The following is a 12,423-nucleotide window of genomic DNA, read 5'->3' on the forward strand; positions in this document are numbered from 1 at the left end:
CTCATTCTCAATCAATTGCTGCATAGATGAGGAGTTTGCTATACAATAGTTAGTAGAGAAGTGATATTTAGATTCTAGAATGACTTGAATTTTTAAGGTAGCTACGGCTAAAATCCTGACTAGAGTGACAGGAGCCATAGTCTGTTCCTTTGGCTATTTGTAGTGTCGTGACCCGGAGTGTGCACTTCGGGTTTCTGATCCAGGTTTTTAACTGAATCAGGCCTGATTTGGAAAGATTCGTGGTTCCCAAATCTGCCCTGGCATTGCTGAGCTGATTCAGGAATTCTGAAGCAAAGCTTCCCGAAGTGATACAAATCACTTCAGGAAGTTTCATGCAAAGAGCAACACTTTTCTTACCGCTTGCAAGCATCAAGAAAAGGGTTGCTTTCAAACGCCTGCCATTTTACAGCTGATGGGAGGGGATCCCCCATCAGCTGAAAAAAGCTGCCAGAGTTTGAAAGCAATCTTTTTTCAGCTAATGGGAGAGGAATCCTCCTCCTGTCAGCTGAAAATAGCTGCGGCATGCCATGCAAGAAAAGTGTTGCTTTCAAATGTCCCCCTTTTTTCATCTGAGAGGAGGGGGGAGGGGGCGTGCAAGAAAAGTGTTGCTGCTTTCAAACCCCAGCAGCTTTTTTCAGCTGACAGGAGGGGGATCCCTCTCCCATCACCTGTAAAGTGGATGGCCTTTGAAAGCAACACTTTTCTTGCCATTTGCAAATGGCAAGAAAAGTGCTGCTTTGAGCTTCAGTGTGCTCCGTAAAGATTCCTGAATCTTTACAGAGCATACCAAAGCATTTAAACACTTGAATTATTTTCCCACTTGGAGTAACCTTGAAGTGGGGAACTTGAATATTTTTTTGGTGCACACTGCTAGTCCTGACTCCATCTCTACCAGTAATGACCTACAGATTTTGGAGTCGATGAGGCCACCGAAACAAACCAAAGAATTCATTTTTTGCAGACTTACACACACACCCGCACACACCCCAACACATACCACCAGGAAATTTTGGCTGCTTTGGGCAAGAGAGCCTGATCTAGCCATCTCTGTCCTCTTCTTAAATCTTGTCCAGCTTTGCCACTAGGTTATTCCAATACTGAAGAAAAGGGAGAGCAGTAGGGAGGCTAGACTTCAAGCCTTGGAGATAACAGGATACTTTGCATTTCAGAAAATCTGAAAGTTTTGAGTGAGTGTGTAGATGACAGAATGTCAGTAATTGAAAAAAAAACATTGCCTTGGCTAATGGTTGGATAAATTGTAACTGCTGTGTTGGTATCATCTTTGTTAAGAGTGGATTGTGAAGACTTGCTATAAAAGATAGCTCCTCCTAACATAATCTCGCGTCTCAAAATGTAAGTATAGAATGGGTCGTGCCACAGTACCTTGACACGGGTCTTATTTTGATGTTACTTGCCTTTCGGATGCATCTGTGGGCCTGTTCGGTCTTACTGAAGGACCTCATGTACTGAAGCCCCCTTGGACCTTGCCTGTAAGATTGGCAGCCATGGTGGAGAGCCTCCTTCCGGTGGTGGCCTTGCTCCTCTGTCTTGGAAATATGAACCCAAAACTGGAGCTGCTCACTTGCCTTATTTTTCCTTGCCAGAGAAAACAAAATAAAAAATAAGTAAAAAGCAACTTCTTCCAAAGAGAACATGGGAAGCAAAACGGTTGGCAACAAAGATTTCTCCTTTTTCTCCTGGCATGGAAAAAGGAAGATACTGCTTTGAGTATAAAGGTACATTCTTTGAGTGGGGCTTTTCCAGATCTGGGCACTAGTAGTGGTTCTCAGAATGGGAGACTCTGTTACAGGCTCTGGGGTTTTTCAGTACTTGGTGTTCTTCGTTAAGAGCATAACATTAGCTAGTAAGTGGTCTTGTAAGAGAGTTCACAGAGATTTGAGGATTATGCTCTGGGGGAAATGGGACCTGGATTTTTCTAACTGTAGGTCTGTGCAAACAATTAGGAGTTAATCTTTAAAATACGTTACAATCTAGATCATACTTGGAACATGTACTGGCAGCATGTATGTTGAAAAATCCATAACTTTGTTATGGATTTAACAAAGTGTGGACAGATGTTGGATATTTCAATACTGCCTTGACTATTATTGTCCTCTGCTCCTGTACATCTTGTTGTCAAAGCCGTGCATCCCTTCGGTTGACAGCAAACGCAGTGGGAACCTGCAAGGTCACAGTGACAAATAGGATCTTATAAAAAACATGCTTAATTACTTGGCTTTTCAAGTGACTTCAGAATGGTCAGCTAGTTCCTTTGTTGAAGGACGGTTGGGACAGTGCAGCCAAAGATGTGCTGTGCAAGTCTAGCTGTTAGTGGAATGCTTTCGAAGGAGTTTGGAATCCTGCTGGCACCGGTGAAGGACCTGGTGGCTCTTGGCTTTCTACTTGCCTTAGCCACAGTGAATCATGACTAAATGCCTAGTCTTTGATTATGTCCCTCTTGAAAAACAGCAGCTGAGGTGAGGCAGGGCTGCTTTCTGCTGAGATTTGGCCATAGCTCCAGTTTTTGTATGCTAAAAACATGTCCAGATGTCTCATGGCTTTCTTACTCCTTAATCTTTCCAACACCTTTTTGAATGGGAGCATTCCCCTTTTGCAAAGAGAATTTCCGTCTTTACCCATTCTCTTTGTATTTTCGGTTAGAAAACTAACCCCGTGTGCATAACTGTACACTTCCATGTGTTTGGCAAAAAGCTTTCGACCCGGTGCTTTACTTTGCTGGATCTCTAAGCACTCAGCAAGTTCTTTCTTGTGTAAGAGTTTTGCAGTCGAGTTCAAGGAAGCGCAGCTGAGCTCACTTTTTCAAAAATTCTTTTTAGAAATCTGCTGCCGTGCTGGTGAAATTATAAAGCTGATATGAATGGGTTTAAGACTGTGAGCTGATTCCCCTTCCCCATGGCAGCCCTTCTCCCCAAAATGGAGGTTGGCAAAAACCTCACCCTCCTTCCACCTGTGGACATCTAAGCAGGGTCCAAGCTCGGAAGGCTTGTGATACCTGGCCACCTTCATTTCCCGGTGTAATGAGGCTGAAGGGAATATTAGCATTTCATCTTTCAGTGGCTGTTGCGGTCAGTCCAAACTTCACGCGTCGGTGGGAAGGTCTTTCCGCGTCGCTGCGAAAGCGCACTGCCAGCTCACGAGCCCAGCAGCAGCCTTTGGGGCTGGGTTTGGTCTCAGTCGGGTCAGGTTCTTCCTGTCCGGCTTCCTCCCTCTCCCTCCCTGTGTGTGATTCAGAGCTTTCCCTTGTGCACTTGCAACTCCCAGTGTTTTGGTTAGCAAGTTGAGGAAGTAGGAAAGAAGCTTTTCCAAAAGGAGAACAAGCTTTTGCAAGCTGAGTTTGCTGCTTACCTCTTCATGTTTGGATGCTCTTTTGCTATACAGGGTGTGTGTGTGTGTGTTTTCCAACCCAGAGATCCTAACTAATTTGTGTTTCCAAAGTTAGACAAAGGAATCAAACTTCATCAGAATGGCCCTCAAGATGCAGGCTTCCTTCTCAGAGTGGTGGTTTAGCTATAATTGCCATGAAAAGGGCTGGTTCGCATGTAGGCAGTTCATTTTTTGTTTGTTTGTTCTCAGTTGCCCAGGCCTTCCACGTAAGCTCTTTTAGGACAGGGTCCACAAATCTTGGCTTGATTTACAGGCCTGCAGTTATTGCGTGGTTGCCAGCAATCCCCTCCTCCCCTGAGATCTTTAGTATGCTTGGGAGAGAGAGGAACTCTTCTCTTGTGTTTAGTGGTTTGGGGAAGAAATGGCTGGCGACTTTCCTGTTGCTAGTAAGACCCTCCTGGTATTTTTTTTTACTTTGTCCACGTTGGGTGGGGTTTTGATACTGGGGAGGGGGTAGATTTGTAAAGGGAAAAAGCAGTTTTTTCTCAAAAATCACACGTAACCTGGTATCAGGGAAGTGGAGGGTTGATCTGACCAGTTCCATGTGCCTTCACTTCATCAAGATCAGTTTTTTTATGGCTGAAATGTTATTGGTAGCCATAAGTGCAGTGATTATGTAACGGATGAATCTGGGAAAAAGTGGAAGGTAAGTAGCAGTACGTAGCTTTTAACCGGCTGCACGGGGGCGTTTTTGAGGTAAAACTGGAGGCCTACAGGTGTTGACCCAAGTAGACGCTTTTCTGTTGGTAGCAATACCAAACTGATTGTTTCTTGTGGATCAGCTGGTCTCAATTATGATCTTCAGGGCACTTCCGTTGGTAGGCCCCTCACATTCTGCAGTTCGGTTAGGAAAAAATTAGGGTTGGAATGTGTGCATATCTAGGGAAAGATGTATTAAAATGTGGTATTGCCACCTTTAAATGGATATTTATTTTATGCATCTGTAGCTTGAGACCCTTGAAAAAGACTTCATGCCCAGTGGAATTGCTGTGACTGCTGCTGTCCAAGATGACCTCGGTCCCTGTTTCCTCCTTTCACATTTATTCTGTCTTTATGCAGGTCCTCATGCCGAAACCGCCAGTGGATGCCAGAACTTGCAGTGTGGTTTCCGAGCCTGCTGCCGCTCTGGTGAATGACCCGACTTCTTACCTTTCAGTCTACTTCATTTAGCTCAGCAGGCTTCCTTTCATGCACTTTACTTACAGTCCGCATCTTGTGTTAATAACAGTTCCCTTTTGGAGTGTGGTTTGTAGGTCCTTTTTGCCCCATAATTCCGAACCCTGTAAGCAAACTGTGTGGTGTCCGGACGTTCTCACAGTGCCTCTCACTTCATCTGGAAGGCAGTGGGTTTGATTTTTACGCTGCGAAAAACTTACCTAAATTATTCTGGCACTCTTTCCTGACGTTTAGCACTTACACTTTATTTTGTGCTAAGCCTGTAAGATTCTTTTTGCTTACACTATAAATCGTACAGTGAATTTGAAATTCTGGGTGTAAGATTGTTCACCCCTCAGTAATGACTCTTCCCCTAACTTTTCAGATCCCAGAGTTACCCTACTGTAAGATTAGGGAGATACCGTCTGTTGTTTAGCATTGACTCTGTATTTTTGAACTTGAAACACAGTAAATGAAACATTCCCATCAGCATCAGAGTTTGTTAGCATCCGATATGTTGAAACACAGTAAGCGCGGTGCAGTTCGGCCAATGACTGTTCGCCACATCACTTTGTGGGCTTCACAAAACATCTGCTTGTCTGACTGTAGTGGCGTAGCAACCACACGACCCCTGTATCTCCTCCTATATAAACTCATTAAAGATGCTGAATTCTGAAAGGGATTTTCAAAAGTAATTTCTCAGCCATAAGAGCAACTGTAATAAATCAATAAATGCAGCTTTAAGGAACTTGCTGGTTGCTGGTCTGTTTCTGTGTGAGGAAAGTTCCGTTTGCATTTTCAACTAGCAATATTGCTTTGCTCTGATAGCTTAAGCACATTTATTTCCATGTGTGATAGAGTGATGCCTTTGGCTTCACTGTAGTATTTTCAGTGTGAGAGCTCTAGCTTAGTTGGCACACAGTCGAAGTTATTCCAGATGCATAAAATAGCACTAGCCAAACTCTCTTCAAAGAATCGGCTATGACAGGGGTGGGCAATTGTTTTGGCTCGGGGGCCACTTTGTGGGAGTGGAGGTTAGCGGAGGGCCGCACCTTTTAAAATGATTGCATTCATTAGTTAACTTTGCATTTCAGAAAAGGTATAAATTGTATCATAAAAATCACTAAAGTTTCACTAAAGTTGGAAATTTATAGATTTACTGTTGCAAAGACAAAATTGAAATTAACCAGATCAACCGGAAAAGCACGTATCTACACTGCACATGCATATTGACGTAGCCGTCCTAGTGGAAAATACGAGACGAATCTTCGGTCGCGCACGGGAAGGAAATCTCGGTTCAAGGCGGATTTTTCTGACTGTCTTGGCGGGCTACAAAAAATTCTGCAGCGGGCCGCATGTGGCCCACGGGCCGCAATTTGCCCACCCCTGGTCTATGAGACGGCATTATCTTTAAATGAAGTTTTCCTTTCCCTATTGGTTTTTGTTTTGCTGAGTGTCATTTGTTAACATAAACATTCCCTATGGGGTATCTCAACTATCTTTGTAAACAGAATAGCCATGCAGCAACTTCCTGGAAATTTGCCACATCTTTAAATACTTCCTCATGTCAAATTCCATGCAGAAAACGAGCACACTGTGCAGCAGCTTCCTGTCCCCCATTCAGTTGCTGAAATAAAACCTGATTAGTAGCTGGGCTTAATATTAAACTAGCCATTCTGACTGCATATTCTAACCCGGAAGGAAGATTTTGGAAAACTTAGGAGTAGTTTCAGCTTAGAGCTAAGCCTGCTGAAGGTTTAGTTCTAAGCTGGAATTGCTACTGCTTTACTACAGGATCTGAGCAAAGCAGGGTTGGATAGGCCAATGTGTACTTCCTGTTTGTGAAGAGTTGAAAGCAACAGCATTTCCATAGTAATTGAAACTTGTCAGTCATAACTGAATAGCAACCCCAGTAGGCAAACATTAATACTGTAATTAAAATGTGTGGCTTTTGTCTTTAATGTAGAAAAATATAAACCAAGAATCTCTGACAATAGAAAGGATACAAACAATGGTACCATACAATTTAAGAATTCAAATAGTAAAATTATCTGTGTAATGCTTCGGTGGGAAGAGCTGAAGCTTGAGTCATAATTGAGCTTTCATCTGTTACGAACCAGCGAGGCAACATATACCCACACCGACAGAATGTTCTTAGGGTAAGCGTGAACATACGCTGCTAAGGCAAACTCTATATTTGGAACATCAATGTTATGGACTCCAGTGCTATAGACTGCTTCTACTAAAGGATTAACTTCTGAAAATGGCATGTGAATAGGAAATCCTGAAACCTGGAAGAAGGAAGAAAAAAAAAGAAAGGATTTAAGTCCAGCATAGTGGAGAAAATCCTAACCCTAGGCAGAAGCTAGCTTTGCTGTGTTTCTTGATTCTCAAATGGGGTCCTTGGAAGTGAACCCTAAACCAGAAGGTGTTGTGATATGCACCCCTTTGTTTTCTTTATCTTTGCATCTCATTCCTAGAGTGAAAAAGTACCTTTTTTGGACTGCTGATAACAATACCGGAGGTATTTTAATTGCTGCTGTAACAGCTCAGCTATATTCTCATGGAAATCAATGATGGTGCAAGACTTTTTGGATGGCAACTGTCATGATAATTTGTCTTTTTTTTTTTTAGTATTATCCTTCCTTTGTAAATATCTTCCTTCATGGAATACGCTCTCCTGAGATATTTTAATTGGTCTTGCAGCATCTTTGTATCTAAAAAAAGAGAGCTGCTTGAGAGGTGCAAAAAAAAATTTCCTACCTGCTTCACTGAAACTGATCACTCCCCATTGCTGGTTTCTCCTCAAGCTGGGAAATTGCTAAATGCCAGAGAAAGTGGCCCTGTCACTCCCAAGGTGAGCGGCGGGAACAGCAACCTTCTCTTAAAAATTCCAGGCCGTAGGCATTTCCATGGAGCTGTAAAGGGAGGCGTGTGTGTGTGTGTCTTCATGGGGACCAGGAGCTCTGACCCAAATAGACTTCCCATGATCCTCTGAGCTAGTGTTAAGTCAGGCTAGGGGAAAGTTTTAGTTAGCGTTGTGTTTGGATTCCGTTTTATTTCTTGCTGCGTTGGCTCTCTTCTGCTTTTCTTTGGTTTCCTGATGAGGATACACGCACACACAGTTTTTTTCCAGATGTGAATATTAGGAAGGCCCTGAATACGGGTATTCCTGATATTTGGGTCCAAAAATACTGGTTTAGTTTTCAGATCTGGATTGGGGGGGGGGGGTCTGAATATCTGGCTCTATTATTTCCTATGGGGGAAACTTTCCTGGGGGGGGGGCAGGTGCTGGAGGGGCTGTTTCGGGGGAAACCTTCACCAAAATTTCAGCAAACGGAGGGCTGGCTGAAGACCAGCGCCGCAAGTTTCAAGAAGAATGGGTCAAGGGGTCCAAGTCTGTGGGCTCCTGAACAACGTCCCCCTAGCTATTCAAAATTGTATCCTGGCGGGGGGAGGGGGAATCCACGTACTTTCTCTCAGACAAAGAAGCCTCAGCCAAACATACGAGCAACCTCTGATCCAAAGCCGAAGAGAACCAGAGAATCTCCGCACACCTTGCAGCAGAAGGCTTGCCCTCCTGAAGCTTACAGCTATCTGTGGCAGCTTTTTCCCCTTGGGTTTTGGAGGGCTGGGGAGAGGAGGTGACTCAGGCAGCATGTTAGGGGGGGAGAAAGCTCTGTCCAATCACAATGACTTAGAATACTAATCTACCCAAGAATCCTGGATATAACTGGTATTCCTGAAAACACAAGGTATTTTACGGGTATGTTTTTAGACAGGCTCTCCTGAATCCGCCCTATCTCCTGATGCGTCTGTTCCCCAATAAAGCTGATTCTCTTCCCGGAAATCAAAACTCTGCAGCTTAAGTATCTCTCTACATGCACACTGAAGTGACAGCTCGGCTCAGATATTTCTGCCTTCTGATTGAAAACCCTGGATACAGGGTGATGGCGAGAAGAACCCTCCACCCACTTTGGTCTCTGCTGCAGGAGCTGGGCCAAGGAAGGAAGGAGTGTGACATCGTTCTCCTGTCTCTCCACCCTTCCTCTTAGGTAGCAACAAATGAATGAGTTGGTGGTACTAAGGCTTCTGGAGTGGCAGTAGCCAGAGAGAGGTGGAGCCCGCAAGTTACTCCACTGTGGTGTAGAGGAGTGGTACCTTCCTCTACTACAAGGTGACTTTCCCTTGGTACACAAGCAAGCCATTCTGGCCTTCGGTCTTAATCACTAGCTTGACTAGAAATGTTTAATCATGCAAGAGAAGGAACCTTTAAAATGGATCCATAACCACTTTGTTAATTTAGTCTTGTAAGTATAATTAAACCCTCTGGGATGTAAGAATTTGGTACAGTACCCTGTAGTCTCCCAGCTGTCTTTGTAATTCCGCCTGATGGTCATCTTCTACATCTTTGCCCTGATGCTTTTCTAGCAGAGGCAAGAAATGCCTTAGGGTGGAGGTACAATATCTGTTCCACCGTGTCAAGTTCCTGGGCCTCCATTCCATGATCTTCTCTTTCAAAATCTTTTCAAGTCTGCATTTTTTTAAAAAAGCATAAAGTTGCATTCAAAATGTTGATTCAAAGCAAGGCTGGCTTCTTGCACCGCCCTGAGAATTTAGCAAGATTGATTTTTGTCTGTCCTGCAAGACTCGAGGTTCTAAAAGGGCACTGGAGATCTTAAAAGCAGAATTCCACACCAACCCTCCCACCTTTCAGCCACAAGTGCATTTCCTTCGTCCTACATTTCTTGCTTAGTAATATTATGAATGACAGATGAGATAAACTTCCTGCCTTGCAAGCTCTGCAGATGGTGCATGTGGTGATCAGCTCTGCTACATAAATTCCCTGCACACAGAAAACTAGATGCAAAGGAGAAGCATTCTAAATGCACGCTTGTCTGACCTACTTTTCTGCATGTCAGGAATAGTTTTGTATAAAGGAAAAGAATAATATAAACCCCACACATGCACTTGAACAATCTAACAGCTAGTTTACCATCTCACCTAATTGTTTAAAAGCCAAGCCATGGTGTGTGTGTTTTAAAAACAAACAAACACTAAACATAGTGGTTGTTGTGGGTTTTCCGGGCTGTATTGCCATGGTCTTGGCATTGTAGTTCCTGACGTTTCGCCAGCAGCTGTGGCTGGCATCTTCAGAGGTGTAGCACCAAAAGACAGAGATCTCTCAGTGACACTGAGAGACTGTGACACTGAGAGATCTCTGTCTTTTGGTGCTACACCTCTGAAGATGCCAGCCACAGCTGCTGGCGAAACGTCAGGAACTACAATGCCAAGACCACGGCAATACAGCCCAGAAAACCCACAACAACCATCGTTCTCCGGTCGTGAAAGCCTTCGACAATACACTAAACATAGTGCCTTATAACGAAGTGCACTGGAAAGTAAGCTAAATGAATACTTAAAAGTATTTTTTTTAAGTAGCTGGTTATTTTCAGGTAAATGAACTGAGAAGACCTATGAGCCTGGCAGGTCCTAACGTACATCAAACAACAAAAGGAAAGTGGTCTCTAACACAGCAAGTATACACGGAGGACCCCGTTCAAAGACACAGTCCTAAGAGACCACTGTATATAAAGTATAAATTTAATACGTCAGTGGAAGTGCAAAAATCCCAATAAATATTATAGCTCTTAATAATATTCCAAGCTCTCTGACAATTATTTAACCAATGCCTAATATTGATAATAATTGGGACATTGTCTGATTGTGAATACTGGTATTAGGCATTTGGTTAAATAACTGTCAGAGAGCTTGGAATATTATTAAGAGCTATAATATTTATTGGGGTTTTTTGCACTTTCACTGATGTATTAAATTTATACTTTATATACAGTGGTCTCTTAGGTCCTAATGTACAGCCAACTAAAGTTGACATCTAACATAGCTATAATGCAGTCTATATAACATTGCAAATACATTAGGCAAGGTTACCTGCCCTGCAGTTCTAGCGCAGCTGCCTTGTCCACGTGCTGGTAAAACAGTTCTTCAGGCTAATGAAATAAAAACTAATTATTTGCAATTTGGCATTTAAGAATATCCATTTATAATAATAACATTTGATTTATATAGTGTCCTTCAGGACAATGCCCTCTCAGAGCAGATTACGTAGTATGTGTTGTTATCCCCACAACAATCACCCTGTGAGGTGAGTGAGCGGAGAGAGCTTTGAGAGAGCTGTGACTGACCCAGGTGGCTTAAAGCGGAGGAGTGGGGAATCAAACCTGGTTTTCCAGATTCTAATCAAATTATATATTCACTTAAATTTGCAATTATTAACAACAAATTTAGACACAAGAAGCAGGTGAAGAAGAATCCAAACTAACTAATGAGAAAGATGAGGAAAGAAGGAAGGAAACCCTACCCTCACCAGTGAAATACTTCACAAAATAAAGAGGGGTTTTATCTAAGGCTTAAAAGGCAGCTGCCAAGCAACCTGCTGTAGGAAAGAAATTCGAACGTCTACCCCAACAAACTCTGTCCAGGGGTTCTGCTGGTGCCTCTGAAGCCCCATGGGGTCATAGACCAGGGTATGCAGCAGCCCTCTGAAATGTGCCCAGCACACCTGGGCAAACGGGAGTTTATTTATACCTAGTTGGATGGGATGTGTTAACTTACCCTTGTCCGCTGCATTCTAAACCAATTTCATTTGCTAGCTTGGTGTTTACACAGAGTAAAGTTCCACTTATTTTCTGAGATCTGAAGAACTGTGTCCATGGAAAGTGATTAAAGCTCCAATGCCAAACTGACATGGGGTTGAAGTGTCTCTGTGATTGCTATTTTATTTTTTGCCAGCAAAAGGTTCCAGTCTTATGGATGAGAGGAGGTATCTTACTGGGAGGGTTAATACCTGCACAGTGGAGAGGCCCGGAAATGGTAAACTTCTTGAAAAAAAAGGTTTCCATAGTTTGGGTTTGCTGACATCAAAATTTATCCTTAGCGGGGAATCATATTGTTGAATATTGAACCAAACCTAAGAATGAATAACTTTGTTAGTGACTCATGTCCATCTTAACTGCAAATCAATAATATAATGCCTGGATCCAGAGTGTTCCCGAGTTTGTGTAAAGGCATAAGAACAGCTATGATGGATCAGAACAATGGTTAATTCAATCTAGCATCTTTTTTTACATAAAAGCCAACACAATATTCCTGCAAAAGCCAACAAGCCAATGCCACCCTCTGTTTCTGTCCACACCACTCTGTTGGACCGTTACTGTCTATGAACATGAAGGTTCTATTTAGTCACTGCGGCCAATAGCGATTTATAGATGTATCTTCCATGCAGTTGTTTAATCCCCTTCTAAAGCCAATAAAGACCTCCTGTGGCAGTGAAATCCACAAATTAATTACTCAACTTCTGTCCGTTTTGAATCTCTTGCCCATCAAACCTTACTGGGTGCCCCCCAAGTTCTAATGTTATGGGAGAGTTTATGCACAGTGTTATAAACCTTTTCCACTTCCATCTTTGTGGCTTCTGTGCAGGCACAGAGTGCATGTGCAGGCCAGCCGTGGAGACTTCCAGAGCTTTCTAGAAGAACAGGTGTGCCCCTCTTCCCCGCCAAAATCATCACATGACCAAGAGGAGCGATGCTTTCCCCTCACCTTATCCTTGAGGCTGAAGAGAATTATTTCTTTTAAAAGTTTTAAACTATCAATAGTCATTCTAGCAAAGAATGAAACGACATTTTAAAAAAGAAAAGTTTCCGTCTTTCCTGTCATCGTTTTGGCTCAAGAGGCCCCTTCAAAATGCTGGAAAACAGCAGCCTGATTAAGGGCGCCTGCTCCCTCTTTGGCACCCTGTGGTGCGGGCTCTCCCCAGGGTTCGCTCATTGCTGTAAGATT

At 43.1% G+C, this 12,423-nt stretch overlaps 2 protein-coding genes across 4 annotated transcripts in view; one reads left to right on the forward strand and one right to left on the reverse strand.

The window, feature by feature from the left end:
* FBXL5 (F-box and leucine rich repeat protein 5) overlaps nt 1–5,308 on the forward strand; it is a 34,369-nt gene extending 29,061 nt beyond the window's left edge. The window contains exon 11 of the mRNA XM_054998697.1: nt 4,465–5,308. Coding sequence (XP_054854672.1) covers nt 4,465–4,541 — 77 coding nt within the window. The 3' untranslated portion in view covers nt 4,542–5,308. The remainder of the gene's footprint in view (nt 1–4,464) is intronic.
* Nucleotides 5,309–6,495: 1,187 nt separating this feature from the next.
* CC2D2A (coiled-coil and C2 domain containing 2A) overlaps nt 6,496–12,423 on the reverse strand; it is an 82,785-nt gene continuing 76,857 nt past the window's right edge. For all 3 annotated transcript variants that reach the window (XM_054999287.1, XM_054999286.1, XM_054999285.1), the window contains exons 33-36: nt 11,429–11,551; nt 10,513–10,571; nt 8,917–9,094; nt 6,496–6,851 (exon numbers count right to left, since the gene is read on the reverse strand). In XM_054999287.1, the coding sequence (XP_054855262.1) occupies nt 6,663–6,851; nt 8,917–9,094; nt 10,513–10,571; nt 11,429–11,551 (549 nt within the window). In that variant the 3' untranslated portion in view covers nt 6,496–6,662. The remainder of the gene's footprint in view (nt 6,852–8,916; nt 9,095–10,512; nt 10,572–11,428; nt 11,552–12,423) is intronic.

This window comes from Eublepharis macularius, chromosome 15 (assembly GCF_028583425.1).
Source record: "Eublepharis macularius isolate TG4126 chromosome 15, MPM_Emac_v1.0, whole genome shotgun sequence".
Classification (NCBI taxonomy): Eukaryota; Metazoa; Chordata; class Lepidosauria; order Squamata; family Eublepharidae; genus Eublepharis; species Eublepharis macularius.